We start from the raw sequence: 19,877 nt of genomic DNA on the forward strand, positions 1-19,877 counted from the left end.
ATTTAATTAATTATGGAATTATTAAGCAGACTACATGGATTCCTTTTAAAGACTGTAAGAGGAATTTCAAGGGAAGAAGAAATAATAACAAGCAGCAACAAATGCATTAACTGATTTACAAAGAAAATATTGTAACAAGTTTTATTAAACAATATCGGTTCTTTTTTTTTACAAGTTAACTAAAAAATCTTTATGCCAAGATAAATTTTTTTCTGTTTTAGATATGTCTGTGATTATGAAAGAGCGCTCTAAGTTAACAATTGAAGAAAATTAATTTATTGCATAACTCATATACTAATTAATATATGAATAAAGAAAATGTTAAAAAATTTTTTGCTTAAAGCACGCTTTCATAATCACCGTTTCATTCAATATCACGTGACAATTAGATCAAATCATATTTGGTCTTAGATGAATTCGAAGAATTATAAATAATAAAAAAATATTAGTGAAATCGTTCATTGGATCGTACGTGTCGATTACGAATATTTATTAATCACATGGCGGATAAACAACGAGCAAAGTTTTTTAAACAAACAAAATTTTTGTTTTTTTTGTTTAACGTCGCTCGTTGTACATATGGTTCCTAAATGGATTTATCGGTAGAATCTCGATAAGTCCATGTAAATTAGTCGAAAGTGGTGATATATGAAGATTCTTCTGTTTTTCATTTTTTTCATGTCTTTTTCTATTACAATTTAATAATACTAGTAATAATATTGCACATAATGATTTAATATCGACATGAATTTTCTCTTGCACAATATATTTGTCGATAACTTTTCATCGCCGCCAGTACGTATCGCTTTTTCGAACTGAAATACATTTCTATTCATCAAATATCACATTTATCATTTAAATTGAAATTGTAAATTATGAAATTTTCAAGTAACAACAAAAATAAAAAATTGGCTTCTTGCCAACCATCTTAATTTTAAAAATTACTTTAGAAAATGTCTTCGATAGAGTAATTTTTATTTAATCTTCTTTAAAATACTTATTTATGAGGATAATATTTAAAGTATGGGCTTAATAAATGATATTTCTCGAATTGTATGTGCTTTTTCTATTGTTCGTTAATTTTATTTCCAGAGGAATAGTATTTGGATGTTCCATCAACATTATTCATTTAAATTAAGGGTTGCTTTGTTTACATAAAAAAAAACAGAGTTGTGTGTCATCAGTTAATGAGAAAATTCTTACCAATGCTTTATTGCTTATAATAATTGTAAATATTTTTATACAATTTTATTTTTTCTTCATCATAACATACGCTACAAACCCATGCATATTCATTAAAGATTTAACAATAAATTGCATGCTATTACAAATTAAAAAAAAAGAAAGGATTTGTGTGAAATCATTAAAAATTTACTTGTCGATTATACAAACATTTCTCTAAACTATTATATCCATGAGTATTAAGTATGTAGCCGCAAGAAGTCTGTGTACTCGTTTTGTATATAACCTTTTAAGGAGTACACGTTCCTGTAAATCCTTTAGAAAATCTATTAAAACAATTTAAGTTTATGATCATAATTACAGTAATATTAATATAAATAATATACATACAAAACAATTTCAAATTAGTTTAGATCAGAACTTAGTTTCTTTGACATGATTTTAAGGCATATATATACTATAGACTTAATTATATATATTTTGACGATCAGTGAGAAAAAACTTTCTTATATAATTTCTCAATTTATTTAATAACTTATATTCTATATATAAAGCTGTTAATTTTTTCAAGAGGAATTATATGCAATATTTAATTTAATAAATATATGCTACTTTGTTGCAGCGCGACAGCAGGTACTTCTTCGCATGGTATTAAACTCACTTGAAAATATTGTTAAAAACAATATTTACTTTATCAATGAAGAACAAGCTCCTTAAAAGGTTTCTACTTTTCTCTCTTTTTTTTTTTTTCTTTTGCTCGTTCACTTTAATTATACGTTCTATAATTATTTTAAATAAACATAAAACAGGACTCTGTAGGAGATCAAACGGTTTATCATCTCGAAACAATGAAATATCAGCACCAACTTCTTACTAAGGATAACTAATCTCACCCACTAAGCGTGTAAACATTGACAAGAATTCACTTTGGTGCACTCTATTATTATCATAGTTTTTATATTGTAATAAATTAATTAATTCTTTTGTGTGTAGGTAAAGGGAGTGAACAAAATTAATTAAGATTTGTTTTCTTAATCCCAATTAACACACAATAATTTTTAACTAAGAACAAGATGAACAATGTACTTTTTATATGTGATATGTGATATCTCGAATTTTTATAAATGATAAAGTGAATTTTGATATTAAATTAAAAATAATAGCGATCTAATAGGAACGAATTGCTGGTGGTACTGTAGCGCATTCCTGCTTGTTAAGCGTATCATCTATCACTGGCCTATACGTAATAGATACTTCTCCTGTTCTAGGATTAATAGTCGTAAGAGTATGTTTTCTCCAATGTTGATCCAACGGTTTTGCTTGTTGATTATCTAAGGGTTTACTATAATCATATTCATCAATTCTATCTTTAAAATCTTCACGAGCATGAGCTCCTCGACTTTCTTTTCTATTCTCTGCGGCTACTATTGTTTGCATAGCATTGATCATCAAATTCTGTAATTCCAGTGTTTCTACCAAATCAGAATTCCATATCAACGATCTATCGGATAGTTTCAAATCGTCCATCTTCTTATAAAGTCCCGACATCTTTTGGCATCCTTCTTGCAAAGTTCGTGCATCTCTAAACACCGCGGCGTGTGTTTGCATAGTTTTCTGCATGCTCAGTCTTAAGTCTGCTGTGGGAAGACTACCATTAGCGTTTCTAATCCAATCCAAATTTGCAACTGTCTCTTCACCAGCATTCTAAAAGTAATATTTTAACGAATTAAAAATTAATATTTACATTGGAAAAGAAAAAAAAAGATTTGAATTGAAAGATTAGAAAAATACTAACGGATCTCAAAGGTCCTATAGTTTCGCCAGGTTTATTTTCTTGCGCAATTGTCTTTGCACAAGCTCGACCAAACACAACGAGATCAAGTAATGAATTTGCACCAAGTCGATTAGCCCCGTGAACCGAAGCAGAAGCTGCTTCACCACATGCGTATAATCCAGGTACTATCTCGTCCTCGTCGTTCTTTCTGGTTAATACTTGACCTTTATAATTTGTTGGTACACCACCTGCAAAATTTTTCTTTATATTATATATCGAAATTTGGTAAAAATTCATCTATCCATTCGTATATCTATTCATTTTTGCTGAAAATTAGAATTTGGACTTATTTTTATACCCATATTATAATGTACAGTTGGTATAACAGGTATAGGTTCTCGTGTTACATCCACTCCAGCGAATATCATTGCAGTTTCTGAAATACCAGGTAATCTAGCTGCCAATTGTTCAGGTGGTAAATGATGTAATTGCAAATAAATGTGATCTTTTTCTGGTCCAACACCTCTACATGAAATAAAATATTAATGAGTAATTTTCATATCGTAATCATCATCGAAATCGATCTTTTCAAGGTTGTTAACTTGTTTACCTTCCTTCACGTATTTCTATGGTCATTGACCTAGAGACTACGTCTCTCGAAGCTAAATCTTTAGCAACAGGTGCGTAACGTTCCATAAATCTTTCACCTTCACTATTTATCAAATAACCACCTTCTCCGCGACTACCTTCCGTTATTAAACAACCTGCACCATATATTCCTGAAATGTAAAAGTTACAATAGATTTTATCTAAAGATAAAATATCTATATAGATAAATGATATAGTATAACAAAATAATATTCTCAAATCGATACCCGTCGGATGAAATTGTACAAATTCCAAATCTTGATTAGGTAGGTTAGCTCTTGATACCATTGCTGTACCATCTCCTGTACATGTGTGTGCGGACGTACAAGAGAAATAAGCACGTCCATAACCCCCGGTTGCTAGTACTGTGTTTTTAGCATGAAAACGATGAAGTGTACCATCCTCTAGAGAAAGTGCAATAACCCCTCTGCATTCTCCGTCTTCCATAAGTAAATCCAATGCAAAATATTCGACGAAGTAATTACAATCGTAACTTAAAGATTGCCCATAGAGTGTATGCAGCAGGGAATGTCCTGTTCTATCTGCAACACAACAACATCTGTGCGCTTGGCCTCCTTTTCCAAACTTTAGTGATTGACCTCCAAAAGCACGTTGATATATTTTTCCTGGAAAAGTAAACAAATTTTATTAAAAATATATATATTCATTTTATGTACGTAATTTCAAGTATTGTAAATACTTTTAATCCATAAGAAAAAAGTAAAGAATAATGTAATTCATGATAAGAACATTAACTATTTGTATAATGCATTAGAAGATGTTATTCAACGTAGAAGAAATGATATTAAAAAGAGATTCAGGACAGCATATTGTTATATCTACGTTGGTTGTACACTTATTTCTTTTAATGTTATATCTTTTAGTATTCTACTTATAATTAACAGACATGTTATTCTGTAAGATATTTTTGTAAATGTATACTTCATATCTGGTAGTAACTTACCGTCAGAAGTCCGACTGAATGGCATACCACAATTTTCTAATTCAATGACTGCTTTAGGAGCTTCGCGTGTCATATAATGTATCGCATCCTGATCTCCAAGCCAATCGGATCCTTTCACAGTATCGTACATATGCCACTGCCAATTATCTTCTTCCATATTACCCAAAGCAGCATTGATACCACCTTGAGCTGCTACGGTATGTGATCTAGTTGGAAATAATTTTGTAACCACTGCAGTTTTAAAACCTTCTGCGACCAGTCCATAAGCTGCACGTAATCCTGCACCACCTGCACCAACGACGACAGCATCGTATTTATGATCTACTAAAGGATATTGTTTAGATACTGCTTCGGATACTTTAGCAGCTCTTCCATTAGATGTGTGATGAAATTTATGTGCACCGATAACAGGTAAACCCAATTTATTCTGTAACACATGATGTTATAAACATTTAATTTTCAAAAAATAAAATATATAGGTAAGTTTAATCTGTTCAAATCGTCATGGATATTCTACATAACACGATATAATATTAATAATTCTTCTTTTTCAGAACACTACTTCCACTTCATAAGAATATAAATATTTGTATCACGCATATATAAAAAGATTGATATATTTATTATTTATATATTTTGGAGAAAATTTTAATTAAAATATAACGAAAGAAATTGTTTAAATAATCGAAATGGTTTGTCATGTAATTAAATATTACGCGAGATTAATTGTATACTAGACATTATCTATAGCAAATGAGGTTTGTTACACAACACACTAATTTATTACCAGCAGACGTTTCTTGCCATATGGATAATAACAAAATCATAAAAAGAGACATATGTACGATCGTATGACTACTTTTCTTTGTCTATTCCAATTATATCATTGTGATTAAATTCTTTCACTAATTATTAATATTTAAATCCATAAAAGTACTTCATATTCTATTATTTAAAATCTGTGGAATTAATATACATTTTTTATCAATTAATATCTCAAATTAGTCTCATCCTAATTGAACCATATCATAGTCACAATTAGTATAATTTACGTAATATGTATATATATATATATATATATATATATATATATATATATATATATAAATGTGTTATGTGTTATATTATTCGACAGAGTAACGAACAAAAAACGATAGCAAATTGATATATATATTAAAATGAATTGATTATATTTTATGAACAATTTTTAAAGAATATAATATTATTTTAGGATGTATTTACGACTTAGAAGTTATGTGTGTATATATATATATATATATAAAATGAAGTTAAAATCGAAGAATGTCAGACGCTCTTTTTTATTTTGTTCGTTCTTACAGAAAGTATGTCTTTTGTTTAAAATTGGAAAACTGAAATTCGAATAGCGCGTTACAAAGCGCATGATAGATTACAAATATCGCAAAGAGTATCCCCTATGACTTTGATTTCGTGTCTCTCTCGAGAATTCTTACGTAATATCAATACGCCCCGGCGGCGGCGGTTACTTCGTTATGTGTGCGTTGCACCATCACGAAGAAGAATTGCGCTATTGAAAATAAAAAAAATTACATAACGTTAATCGGATAAAAGAAATTAATTTCTCACCAAATTTATCATTACTGTCGTAGTTTTTGCTGTAGTTGAAGGTGAATTTTTTGAAATAGAAGCGAAAGCCTTTAAAATCGTACTCATTTTAGTTGATTTATGTAATTTAAAACTGTGTATATGTTCAAGAGGGTAATATTTTTTTCTTCTTTTCTTTCGATCAATGTCGTGTCGTTTTCAACAACGTCGTCGTCGTCGTCGTCGTCGTCGTCGTCGTCGTCGTCGCCGTCGCGTAGTCGTAGTCGTAGCAGTAGTTGGTGTTAGTCGATGTTTCCTTCCTTGTTTCACCTCGTTTGACTAAATTTTGTCTTCTCTTTCTTAAACGCCTATACAGTTACTTTCGATTGAAACGAAGTGAGGAAGAAAAATTGAACGAGTTTTAAAACCTGAACGAGGTGCGCGAAATCACGACGACGAAACCACGATGCGTTCCAGTCGGTTGAATGCCGAGCACTACCGCAAGACCGATACAATACCAACAGCGGTGCTCATTTTCTCTAACCAATTACGTTACCATTTACGAAAACATAACCTCTGTTGTTTCTTCTTTCGTTCGAATAATTATTTTTTTCGAACATTTTTTATTTTATTTTACACAATTTTGAGTTTAATTTGTGAGAAATATTTCGAAGAGATATGATGACGAATAAAAATGTGTATCGTTGTTATTCAACATTGAAATTTTCCCGCCTTCTCGAAAAGAATTTTCTAACTCCCCTCGCCACACATTTTCAATGCTGCCAAATATTGAAGTGGCGCCAAATTCAAAATACATGCTCCCCTTGCACGCGCGCGCAACACACTTTATTAGTGGTTCTCATTCTTTTCTTTTGTGATATTATCGAATTATTTTTTAGTATTTTTCCGTTATTTAAATATCAGTGTGAATAGAATTATTTTATTAATCATTTTAAGAATAGTATAAGTGTTATTCATCGATGTTATTTGTATTTCAATTTTATTAATTTATATTTTCTGGATAAATGTCAAGATCTTGAATGAATTGGAAGATAAGTAATATACGCAGCTAAATTTCAATTGTTCTTTTTATAAATTGAAAAAAAAAACCTGTTTGACCGTTACAAAGTTCATGATTTTATCGTCAAAATTTTAAGGTAAATTATTTTCTATCATTTAATCAACATTCTAACAACTTTTTTGGATCTATTTCTTTTTCATTTTTAAAGTAATGACATTAAAAGGATATAAATGAATAGCACAAAAAATGATGCATATTCTTATCATAGTCCCTTATATATAAGTAATGATTTATATAATAGATCAAACATGTATCGTCTAGTATAAAATCAGTCAATGAGATAAAAAGATTGTTAGTTGTTATCTAATACGTTCGAATGGTAGGCGGTACGTGCTTAGCTTCCGTTTCATCTAAAGTCGTATCGATTACTGGTCGATAAGAAATACTTATCTGTAAATAATCAAACTCTATAATTATACATATACTGAGATTTAAAAAAATAGGATTACTAGATATAATATATATAAAAAATTATAATATATATATAATTGTATATATAAATTATAAATAATTTACCGATCCATCATTGAAGGCCCAAGATAACGTGTGTTTACGCCAATGTTCCGAATATGGACGTATTTTTTGATTTTCAAGAGGTTTACTATAATCATATTCATCGATTCTTTCCTATAATAGATAATTGATCAACATTTGAATCATTAGAAATGAAGCAGAAATGTATTTATATTGATAAAAGTTTGAATAATTCCCCTAAAGAGAAAATAATGTAGCCATATGCAATTTTACTTTAAAATCATCTCTGGAATGAGCCCCCCTAGATTCTTTACGATTTTCAGCCGCATACACGGTGTGCATATTAATAAGCATCATATTTTGTAATTCCAATGCTTCTACGAGTTCTGTATTCCAAATCATCGATTGATCTTGCACCTACATTAATATACTTATTTTACGACTTTATATTTCTTTATTTTATATTTTATAGATTAAGACAGCCATATTGGAACTCACACATATATCTGGTAAATCGCAGGTGAAGAGTTTTGTCATTTCTCGACATCCTCTTTGCAAAATATCGCAGGTTCTAAATACCGAACAATATTTATGCATAGTTTGTTGCATCGATTGTCTAAGCTCAACAACAGGGATGCAACCTTTCGCATAACGAGTTGCATCGAATCGGCAAATTGATTGTTCACCTATATCCTTGATTTAATTGATGTAAGTTATATGTAATTAAATTAATCAGCAAAGAAAAAAAATAAGACAGGTTTCTTAATCTTATATAAAATTTACAGCAGGAATATCATCGTGCCGTTCACCAGGTCGAGTAAGGCAATCAATTTGATCGGCAATTGCTTTACCAAAAACGATGATTTCTAATAAACTGTTAGCTCCAAGTCTATTGGCACCATGAACAGATGCACATGCAGTTTCGCCAGCTGCCCATAATCCATCTATTATACTATCTTCTTCGTTTTCGCGTGTTAATACCTGTTTTAAATAAGTCCATCATAGATATTTTTCATTTATATGTTTCGAAGTTTATTTAAACTTCATTAAATCGTTTAAATAAATTCTAACTTGAGCTCGCCAATTCGTAGGTATGCCACCCATATTGTAATGGACTGTTGGTATAACCGGTATGGAATCTTTCGTAATGTCAACGCCGGAAAATACCCACGCCAAATGTGAGATACCTGGTAACTTGTTTTGTATCGTTTCAATCGGTAAATGACTTAGTTGAAGATACACATGATCTTTCTTTGGACCTACACCTCTACATAAAAGAAGAACATAAATGAAGAAAGAAAGAAAATTTGTGTTCCACGTAAAAATAGACGAGAATCACCTTCCTTCGATTATCTCTATGGTAATAGCTCTAGAAACGACGTCACGTGATGCTAAATCCTTAGCTATTGGGGCATATCTTTCCATGAAAAATTCACCTTGAGAGTTTACTAATTTACCACCTTCGCCTCTACTACCTTCCGTTATTAATATTCCGGTTCCATACATTCCTATCATACAAGAAAAAAAAAAAGAAAAAAAAGGATATTAATTATTTAACATTATTTAATGTATAATTTATTTTGAGATGATTATTATAATTTTTAGTAACGATATCTACCTGTAGGATGAAACTGTATAAATTCCATATCCTGTAGTGGTAATCCTGCTCTAGAGATCATAGCCATACCATCACCAGTGCAAGTATGTGCACCTGTGCATGATAAATAACATCTACCAGCACCACCTGAAGCTATCACCTCAGGTATGCAAAACGTAAATTCGTATTAATAATATTCATTGGTAAAAAGAAGAAACAAGAAAAAAGAAAAAAAAAAAAAGATGAGTCTAACGAATGAAACAAGTACCGTGTGATGAGCTCTAAAACGATGAAGTATTCCCGTTTCCAATTCCCAAGCAAGAATTCCTTTGCAACATCGACCGTGCATTAGAAGATCAAGTGCAAAGTATTCGATGTAATAATGAACGTCGTATCGAAGGCTTTGACCGTATAAAGTATGGAGAACGGCGTGTCCAGTTCTATCCGCTACGGCACAAGTTCGACGTGCTTGGCCACCTTTTCCAAATTTTAACGATTGTCCACCGAAAGCACGTTGATAAATTTTGCCAGAGTCGTTACGACTGAATGGACATCCTAGAGGAACATAGGAGAATAATTTTGTTATAGTAATTTATAATATATTTAACAGATTGCAGACGTTATCAGATTTTTCATTACGTATTAGCTAAAAATATCGATCTTAGTTAGTATAACAATAACTGATATTTTCAATGAATTATTTAAACAATCTAAATATACGTACTTCAGTATAATTAAGTATGCATGCTTTAATATATTAAGTATATATAACGAAGGAAATGTCTGCAATGTGTTTGATGAAAAAGAAAAAATAGAAAAAGTTGTTCTTGAAAAAACCATAATTTTCTAGCTCAAAAACTGCACGAGGTGCTTCTCTGGCAAGAAAGTGTATAGCATCCTGATCTCCTAGCCAATCAGATCCTTTGACAGTGTCGTACATATGATAAAGCCAACTGTCCTCGTGTTCGCTCGCTATCGCAGCATTTAAACCACCTTGAGCAGCTACTGTGTGCGATCTCGTTGGAAAGAGTTTACTTATTACCGCGACACGGTATCCTTTACTTCCTAAACCAAATGCCGCTCTTAGACCTGCACCACCTGCTCCTAATATCGCCACGTCATAACAGTGATCTATTACTGGGTAATCCTGTGAATTAATAAAATTGTGAATTAATTTCTTTATTTGTTTTGAGAATCAGTATAATTTATTCAGTTGATTCAATATAAAAGAACATATTTAATTAATTTTTTTTTCACATTCTTTCCAGTAGTTTAGAGTTGAGTCATAAATCAATTCTTAACTAATAACATTATTTATTTATGGAATCAACGCAATCGACTCATCTTTATCAGCTGATCACTTACATTTCCATTTGACTGGACACCACATTTTGCTTTCTCAGATGGGCTGACATTAACATGAAATTTTTTGTCATTTATTTTCCATGATGACTTCGACCACTGATTGTGAGAAAGAAGATTAAATATAATTATATTACGTAAATTACAATTTTTTCTTTAATTTTTTTTTTCGTTTTGTAAGTTATGTAATATGTATTTTTAATTACCCTTGATTGAAGTGATGTAAATTTTCTTAGATATCGAGCTAACATTTTCATGGAATACAGAATCTTTTTTCTGATATAGTCGATAACCTTAATTCTATGTTGTTATTTTCATTTGTTAATATTAACAAAGAAAATACGAGAAAGGGATTTCGTTGTAAATTAAGGTATAGTTTATTATGTTACTCTCGAAAAATTGTATAAACAATTAGGAATGAGATTGAAAAAGTGCTATAAATAAAAATACGATTTTCAAACTCAAAATATTAAATAATAAAATAAAATGTAATAATAAGATAACGAAATAATGAAGCATAATTTTATTGCATTTGTAAAAATACAATTTCAACTTACAAATAATTCGTACAGATTGAAATTGGCATAGTACTCCGACATACAAATTGCTCGTTTTATATATTTATAATAATAAAATTATAAGACACCGTGCGCTCGCGCGCGCGCGTGTCCTCCATCTTCTATAAACATATTTAGATCTGAATTAAATTTCAAAATTAAAATGCAAAACTTCCTGAGAGAATAATAAAGGACACTTGAATATATAAGTTACATATGTATATTACAAGTATCGTTTTGACAATAAGCTTAATTAATTATTGCATTTGTTTGTAATCTTCGTAATTAACGATTCATCATCGATCTTAAGAAAAGGAAAGAAGAAAAAAAAAAAGAAATTCTTCTTTTCTCATTAGACAATGAATGTAAAAAAACTAAATAAATAAATAAAAAAAGAAATCAAAGTGCAAGCCTCTTGACACCGCATTGGCAACAAAACTTGGCAGTCTCAGGAAATCTAGATCCACACTCGTGACAAAATCTTGACATCCTACATTTCGTCTTTGAAATTGATGACTGACTTTCTCGACGATTATTCCTGGATATGTTATCCTCCATACGATTCGTCGTATCGTTGTTGCTGCTGCGTCCATGGTTGGAATATTTGCGATTTAAACTAATATTATACAAAAACATTGTACATTTTAATTTTTATTATTGTTGTAATATTATCGTGTAGTTCATTTTTTATATATAAACATTATTAAAGAATAATCTAACTTTTGTCTAAAGAAATCTTCAAAAAGCTGATTTAATTTTTAAGTAATTTTCGAAAAAACGTCTACAATTAAAGAAGAAAATTTTCTGTAGAATTAATTTGGAGAGAAAACTAATATAATAATTTCTACATAAATTTATATAATTAACGAACATAAAACTAAAAATATATACACACAACAAGAACTTATGAAATATTTAAAAAATCAAAAGATTAACCTGCTGTATGCAGAATCGGCATTAATTTTATGTTCCTGTTGTTTAAAGGTATCCGCTGAAGAAAATTCCTCATCACTGATATGTCCGTCAAATCGCCTTTTATTATCAGGAACAGGTGGACCATTGGATGAAGTTCTCAAGGATTCGTTTCTTAGGAGGGACCTCAAGGATGGAAAAGAATCATTACCAACGATATCATCTTCGAAAGAAGTTATTAATTGATCGAAAACAGAATTAGAACGTTTTAGATCGATCTCGGAAGAAACGATCGAACTTAGGCTAAGATCGCTACTTGAAAATGTTAAATAATCGTTTTTCACATTATTATCAAATTTCGCTCCTTGATTATTATTATCATTAGAAGTTTTACTTTTTCTTTGATAAATAGATTTAGGTGCTGAAAAAGCACGAATCGTTTGTGGCCTATTAGATACAGATTTAGAGATTCCTTTATTAAAAATATGACCTGAAATATCATTTTTATATTGCTTATTGATATTATTAGATTTATCTTGATTGATTTCATTACCTAAAACTAATGATTTGTCAATGATCATTCTACGACCGAGTTCTCTATTAGAAATTTTTTTTGCCTGATCGTCTTTCTTTGAATCATGAAAATCTTTAAGAAATATTTCACGCGATAGTGAATTCGTTTCTGTAGAATCGCTCGAAAAATCGGACGTAAGTTCGTCGAATTCGTTGGTAATGAGTTTTTCTAAATGATTCGTTTTAGTTTGGTATGGGTATTTAATGAATGCGGAAGAATGTGAAAGAGGAAGGAGAGATTTCGTTGATGATGACGATGGAATTTCTGTTAAGGATAAATCACTCGAATCCGATAGTAAATCTTGCATTTGTCGTTCAGCTATTAGAAAAGGATTGTATTCCTTGCAGGAACCACTGTAACACATTTATTCATTTTTTTTCGTAACTATTTTCAATTATTAGTTTCTTTAGTTTTTCATTGAATTATTTTTATTCGAACGTTTAAACTATGTATTCGATATTTTACATATACATACATACATACGTACGTACGTACGTACGTATGTATATACGCGCGTGTATGTGTGTGTGTGTCTGTGTGTGTGTTTATATTAGAAAATGAAAATAATATCATATAAATATTTCTATTATAAAATCAAAGTAATATAACAAGTAAAAAAGAAATCATATAAAAATAATACAAACATATCAAATATATATATATATATATATTAATATATTGTATATTATATTTATATATTTCGAATATATATACATATATAAAAATATTCCAGCACATATGAATTTTTTATAGATGAACAAACTATTCTTTAGAATCTATCTAAAAGATAGATAATAAAGTATGAAACATCGTGCAAGCAAAAATCATTTTTAATTTAACAAACACAAATTTTTGCACATTATGATATATCTAACATAATTAACACACACGTGCAACTAGTATCTATTAAACAATTCATGCTAAATAAAAGAACGTCATCAAAACTGTAAGTTCATTGAATGAATGGATTAATGCGAATGAGAAATTAACACGTGCGGACTATACCGACTTACATTCTACACCTAAGCACGAGATTAAAATCCGGTCGTCTGCGCATGTAATTACTCCATAGAGGACGATTAGATGAATTCGAAGTCCTATAAATTCGATGGATGATCGATTTTGATATTGAAAATGATTTTTTTTTTTTTTTATTGTTTTTATTTTTCTTTTTATTATAGATTTTCACCTTTGAATCCTCGGAGAAGAAGAATCAATAAGGATTGGTGGAAGGATACGGATTTTTGGATTTCTTTTGTGAAGCCTGTTTTGTCTATAATTATGTGACATTAGATCATTGATCGATCGATCGTTGGAAAATTTCAAGGTTTTCTTCCAATGATAATTTTGATCAAAAATTTGTGAATTTTTCTCCGTTGAAATATTTCTTTTAATTTCAGGTAATAATTCATATTTCTCATAATGATTTTCGATTCTATAAGATTGATCGACATTTTCCTCTTCGCAGATTGAATTCACGTGATTGGATCGTTTGTTATTAACAAAATCGACCGCTTCGACGGATGATATCAATGTATCGGTACTACCACGAAGTAAATTCAAATTTTCTTGAATTTTACTATTAATTTTGATGGATCGAATTCTATGCGTTTTCGAATTAATGGATGAAAATCTTCTGTGATCATTCTCGCAGTCTTTACAATCAATTATCTTTAACTTTTTATCATCTATATCTTTTCCCATATCTTCTTCCTCTTCTTCTTCTTCTTCTTCCTCTTCCTCTTCCTCTTCCTCTTCTATTTCTTCTTCATCATCATCTTCTTCTTCTATGTCTATTTCTTCTTCTTCTTCTTTTTTTTCTTGTTCACTGGCATAATCAAGTTCCTTGTTTGTAGACGTTTCGTATACATTATGCAGTTCTTTGGACTTCGTATCAGTTCGAACGATAGATCCACGCGAGTAAAATGAAACATTCTTATCTACAGAGTCAACAAAGTTTGAATTATCTTCTTCTTCTTCTTCTTTTTCTTGAACTAATGTAACAACGTTTCTATTAATTGTTACATTTTCTGGTGAATCATTCGTCTCGTTCATGGTCGTTTCAATATCCGAAGAAGACGATAAAGAAACGATATTATCTATCATTTTATTTTCGATGATTGAATCTATATAACGTATTTCTTCAGATTTATTATTATCAGCATTATTGGAATTTTCTTCAATTTTATCATATTTTTCTATCACATAAATCTCCGATTTAGCTTCTGGTAAGCTATAATTAGATGTTGAATCATGATCTAATTGTATCTCATAATTAATTTCAATCTTTCCAGGATCATTTTCATAACGATCTTCTCGAGTCGAGTTCGATCTAACAATTTGATTATCATTAATTTCGATAGAATCGTTAGATCGATTAGAATCGTGAAAAATATCTTTATTAACGATTTCATGATCGTCGGAATCTTTGATCAAGTAAGTTTGATTTAATCTTTGTATACTATTCGTCCAAGTTATATTTTTTGCTTGATCATTTTCAAAGCTATCAATATTATCCTTTGGTATTAATAAATCTTCCACGTGAGATATCTCTCGATCTCTCTTATCATCATCGAAAGATTTATTGTCCGATTGAAAATAAGAACGAGTAAGTTGATGACATGATACTCCTCTAACAACATTGTCCTTTGAGTTAGACCGATTACACTCTCGATCAATTTTCATTCCTTCCCACGTGATTAATGCACCATTGTCGTCATTGTATATATTACAAGGTTGTACGATCATCTCGATAATATTCTCGTTAACGGTGACGTCATTTACTTTCGAATTGCCTTGATTTCTAGCAGTGATCATACGATCGGTTTTTACCGATCTGCCGGATAAAGTTAGTGTGCGACTTTTTTTCTCAGTATGATCTATGAGAGAGGTATTGGATGATCCGTCGTAATAATCGTCGATCATTTTACTATCCAATCTTCTTATTTGTATCTTAGCCCGTTGAATCCTTTCAGATTTCGTGGTATATTGGACGGGATCAGTTTGAAGTGTCTTAGCCTCTGGTTCCTTCTTGTGTTTTAAGGAGATTTCGAGGGAAGGGTTCATAGTTCTCAGTTCAGGGATGATCGAACGCAAAGAGGACGTTGGCCTGAGGAGAAGGAAAAAGGGTCAAGGATGATACCCGAGAAAAAGGAAAAACCGATCAGAAGTAAAAAGAAAAGAGGAGGAGAAAGAAGGAGGACCTTTTTTGAAACGACCTTTGCCCTTTCCCTTCTCCTCGTGCATACCACACATCACGTTTTATAATACACTCTACTCTAATTCTATTAGAAGAATTAAAAAACAAAAGCTTACCTAGCTATAGAACGTTTCGTTGCTTCTCTAGATTCTCCTAAATTATAAGTTTCTTTATTATTTGATTGATCTCCTCGGCCACTGCAACAATGTAATGTAATGTGATAATATATAACATTAATATGAATGAATAGATCAAATTACAACATCATTATCTACATTCGTATACTGAACTACAACGTCATAATATTTCGGCATAAACAACAGTTATTTTTAGCGTTGCTATATAATACTCACATTATGATTGGTTTTTGCGAATCAGTAATATTCTCCTTGATCTTCTCACGAGTATTATCAGGTACAGAAGCAGTCTCTCTTACTCTGTTAGGTGTTTTAATAGCTGTACAACTCTGAGAATATTTATCACGATTACTCTTTCGACGATTTTTTAAAGTCGGCGCACGATACTTCATACGGGCTTCCAAACGTTCCTTAGCAATGTTCTTCGTAGCTGGACTTATCGGTAATCTCGTTGATCTTTCCTTGCACCAGGCTACGTGTCGATCGTATGCCTTTACCCCAAATTGACGATTACACGTTGGACACGTACCCTTTTCATTTGCTCTCATTGGCGCACCTGAAGACGCGTGGGAACTCGATTGCCTTTGATTTATTATTATACTTGCCTGAAATTATTATGGATCTGGGTTCATTCATAATTCATGTCTCTGTCTTAAATGATCACTTATTATTCGATCTTCAATTAAATTTTTCTAAATCAATTTATTCGTTTAATGCTATTATATAATATTTATCTAATCTAATCATTTCAAAGTGTCACACGAATGCATCTTGTAATCTTTATATAAAAACTCTACTTGAAATGATCAATAATGTAAAGATTATTTATTATATTCAAAGGTTTACCGTTTCACTTCGAGCTGCCCTAATCGTTCGTAAAAAATCATCATGCGTCTCTTTCCAAGAAGATTTACGTTTCTCGTCATTCGAATATCTTTTCTTTTCCTGTCGAGGAAGAAATTCCGCGAGATCGGTACCCTGAATTCTCTGTTTAGCCGAATCGAATGGCTTTCGTTTTTTTGCAGCAGCTCGTTCGCATATCTTTGCATGTTTTTCTAAAGATCGTGGCATAAATGTCCGTGTACAAATTGCACAGGGCAATAATACTTCAGATGTATCTCCCTCCATTTATTCAAATATCTTTCTTCAAAGCGATATCTTCGAATCGGTTCATTCGATAAGATCTGTTGGTAAATTATCGATAAATATGATTAATATTTTTTATCTCGTATTAAATTTATAATTTTTATGTTATGTTATAATATATAATAAAGTATAATTGAAAATATATTTTCTAATCTAATCTTTATGTTTGTACATTATACACGTAATATATAATGAAGATCTATCGGTAAGTTATCGATTATAATATAAACAAATTATAATCTGTTGATAAATTATCGATTAGAAAATATTTTCAATTATAATCGATAATTGTTTTAATTAATAGATTTTATTAAATACACACAAACAACGAAGAGATAATAAAGTAATAATAAAATATTTGTTAAGTTGTATATATATTATATAAAAATTGATCGTATATACAATACATACCAGGATTTTCCAGACATTTTTCTTACAGTCATCGCCATTTCATTGATTCATTATTCACATATGGAAAATAATTTAAAAATAATACACTTCTTGGTGTATTGCTTCGAACTATTCTGTTCTCTTCTTGGATTTATGGATCTTCTCAAGGTCACACGAAAAATACTCGAATTGTTCTTTCAAACTATGAGAAAATATAATAAATAGGAGAAGCTAGATTACCTGCGACTAACTTAATTCTTCTGGGGAAGAAACGATAACGATGAAAACAAGACGTCATGTCGCCCCCGCAATATTAGTTTCGCCTACGTGATCTTACAAGTTTCCTTTTATAGTGTTATGACATTTTAATAACGCTAAAGCATTGTATAGCTTTTACGATAATATAAGTTAAAACTTTTCCTCAAAAAAAAAAAATAAAAAAATTAGAAAATAAAGACGATCATCTATTCTCATAAAATTTACCGTTTATCTAATGCACATGATTTTATTTGGAAATTAGAAAAGAAAAATGGTAATGATTTTGACGTAAAAACAAAAGGAACGAACCTTGTATCACTAGACACACATCAAAACACTATTCCAAACTTCGATTATGCTTGTAAGCAACGTGACGTATGGAAACTTACCCTCACTGTCCGCCATAACAGTTACTAAAAGGGGAAACATTCGTTGTTATGGAAACCTTCACGATTCGATTCGTTAAATGGGCTTCGGAGTTTCATTGAATTTTGTATTTTAGTCGACTTTTATTAATTGAATTCATAATTTCCAATTCTTCTTTTAAAAAGGATTATATAATAAAATTTTCTATTAAAAAGGAATAATTATTCATAAATAAGATAAAAAAACGAGTAGATAATGGAATTAAATTTGAATTAATTACGTTTTTTAAATTATATTGCATAGATTTTCAATATTTACGAAAATAAAATAAGAATATCAATTAGTCTACACATATCATTTATTATTCTTTTTTTACACATCAATGATTCTACGATCGTTGGTCCTCGATCGATGATCTCTATTACTCCTTCAATCACTTTGTACGTGAATCGAGTTATATCAATGAAAATGATGAAAATCGATGAAAACCGAATGAAAACATACATATATACATACGTGTGTGTGTGTTTGTACACACTCGCGCACGCACACACATACATACATATATATATATATATATATATATATATATATATATATATATGGATGAGTAAGGAAATTTATGTATCAGTCTCTTATACACAAACTGAGTTAAAAACGCTAATAATAATAATTAATATAACAATGAACACGGACGAGTTTTTTTAAGGAGCAATTCTGGATGTGTGTTAAATAAAAAATAATAATCATGATTATGATTGATCAATCGATTTGTGAATTGCTCAATTAAATTCTCGAAAAAATTATAAAAGAGGTATTGAAAAAGCTTCATTTCATACAGTTAACCTTAAATTCAAATTGTATATACATATACATACGTGTGTATATATGTGAACAGAAACCTCTCTCTATTTCTATTATACACGCATACATATTACACATATACTGTGTTCATGACACACACACACACGCAAACACATACAATAGAAGAAAATCAAATTCTAATCTTTCCTGTATTATTTTATATATATATATATATATTGTAAAATATATAATAATAATAATAATAATAATAATAATAATAATAATAATAATAATAATAATAATAATTGTAACAGTAATAGTAATAGTAATAGTAATAGTAATAGTAATAGTAATAGTAATAGTAATAGTAATAATAATAATAATAATAAAAACTTCATTATAAAAATGTTTTGATCGATGATTTAAAGAAGGTCACAAAAAAAATAAAAAAATAACAGGATCCTTAGAGCGTGCTGAATAATACTCTTATAATAGTACAGTAGGTGTATATACATGATTTGTCTTAATTAATAATTCTTTTTATACACTAAAAAAGAGAAAAAAATGCATGTACGAAACGAAAAACAACAAAAAGTGAAATATAAACGAATATCTTTCATGGCGTAACCTAAAAATGGAACGTTTAATAATTGAAAAGATCTATGAGAAGAATAATCTTATCATTGATTTGATTTTGTTTGTTTGCTAATTATTTTGTCTTTTTTGTTTCCTTCTTTTATTCACACAAGCTCGTACTTACTTCGAATCTTCGAACAAACGTAATATTATTATTATTTTTTTTTTCTTGGCATTTTTTCACATTACCATGCACACAACATACTAATTAACAAACAGTCATTCGTACTTTTTTTTATTTCTAATATCTCTC

General features: G+C 30.0%; 3 protein-coding genes and 1 long non-coding RNA gene across 8 annotated transcripts; 1 reads left to right on the forward strand and 3 right to left on the reverse strand.

The window, feature by feature from the left end:
- Positions 1-156: 156 nt before the first annotated feature.
- Positions 157-6,616, reverse strand: LOC127070061 (succinate dehydrogenase [ubiquinone] flavoprotein subunit, mitochondrial). The gene is made up of 7 exons (XM_051007916.1): positions 6,174-6,616; positions 4,569-4,995; positions 3,832-4,230; positions 3,567-3,735; positions 3,315-3,481; positions 2,978-3,204; positions 157-2,886 (listed from the first exon to the last, which is right to left on the reverse strand). Exons 1-7 carry the CDS (start codon positions 6,258-6,260, stop codon positions 2,350-2,352), a joined length of 2,013 nt encoding a protein of 670 aa, XP_050863873.1. The 5' UTR covers positions 6,261-6,616; the 3' UTR covers positions 157-2,349.
- On the forward strand, positions 6,508-9,387 carry LOC127070071 (uncharacterized). Of its 5 annotated transcripts, none has more exons than XR_007783946.1 (4): positions 6,508-6,657; positions 8,159-8,206; positions 8,286-8,394; positions 8,472-9,387. It is a non-coding gene; the product is annotated as an uncharacterized LOC127070071 (long non-coding RNA). The 5 variants fall into 5 exon arrangements; XR_007783943.1 differs by adding an exon at positions 7,165-7,288 and having other exon boundaries at positions 6,536-6,657; positions 8,159-8,394; XR_007783944.1 differs by having other exon boundaries at positions 8,159-8,394.
- On the reverse strand, positions 7,509-10,436 carry LOC127070069 (succinate dehydrogenase [ubiquinone] flavoprotein subunit, mitochondrial-like). The gene is made up of 10 exons (XM_051007930.1): positions 10,121-10,436; positions 9,552-9,838; positions 9,305-9,443; positions 9,026-9,194; positions 8,758-8,953; positions 8,470-8,667; positions 8,185-8,379; positions 7,960-8,103; positions 7,729-7,839; positions 7,509-7,602 (listed from the first exon to the last, which is right to left on the reverse strand). The coding sequence occupies exons 1-10, from the start codon at positions 10,221-10,223 to the stop codon at positions 7,516-7,518; spliced, it is 1,629 nt and encodes a 542-aa protein (XP_050863887.1). The 5' UTR covers positions 10,224-10,436; the 3' UTR covers positions 7,509-7,515.
- A 717-nt stretch (positions 10,437-11,153) lies between these two features.
- Positions 11,154-19,736, reverse strand: LOC127070070 (MATH and LRR domain-containing protein PFE0570w-like). The gene is given in 8 exon segments (XM_051007931.1): positions 11,154-11,818; positions 12,139-13,041; positions 13,702-13,901; positions 13,904-15,797; positions 16,004-16,084; positions 16,241-16,629; positions 16,871-17,208; positions 17,582-19,736. Coding segments are annotated over 7 exon segments (3,966 nt in total). The 5' UTR covers positions 17,153-17,208; positions 17,582-19,736; the 3' UTR covers positions 11,154-11,601.
- Between the last annotated feature and the right edge of the window lie 141 nt (positions 19,737-19,877).

The sequence above is a fragment of the Vespula vulgaris genome, chromosome 17, assembly GCF_905475345.1.
Source record: "Vespula vulgaris chromosome 17, iyVesVulg1.1, whole genome shotgun sequence".
Taxonomy (NCBI): domain Eukaryota; kingdom Metazoa; phylum Arthropoda; class Insecta; order Hymenoptera; family Vespidae; genus Vespula; species Vespula vulgaris.

What these genes read in the sequence shown, in the direction of transcription:
- LOC127070061 (XM_051007916.1), bottom strand. Translation starts at nt 6,260, where the DNA reads ATGAGTACGATTTTAAAGGCTTTCGCTTCTATTTCAAAAAATTCACCT. An exon ending in TGTACAATTTCATCCGACGG is followed by an intron (nt 3,736 to 3,831) that starts GTATCGATTTGA and finishes TTTACATTTCAG; the next exon opens with GAATATATGGTGCAGGTTGT. An exon ending in ATAGAAATACGTGAAGGAAG is followed by an intron (nt 3,482 to 3,566) that starts GTAAACAAGTTA and finishes TATTTCATGTAG; the next exon opens with AGGTGTTGGACCAGAAAAAG.
- LOC127070069 (XM_051007930.1), bottom strand. Translation starts at nt 10,223, where the DNA reads ATGTACGACACTGTCAAAGGATCTGATTGGCTAGGAGATCAGGATGCT. An exon ending in TTTTGAGCTAGAAAATTATG is followed by an intron (nt 9,839 to 10,120) that starts GTTTTTTCAAGA and finishes ATGTTCCTCTAG; the next exon opens with GATGTCCATTCAGTCGTAAC. An exon ending in GTTTTAGAGCTCATCACACG is followed by an intron (nt 9,444 to 9,551) that starts GTACTTGTTTCA and finishes TGCATACCTGAG; the next exon opens with GTGATAGCTTCAGGTGGTGC.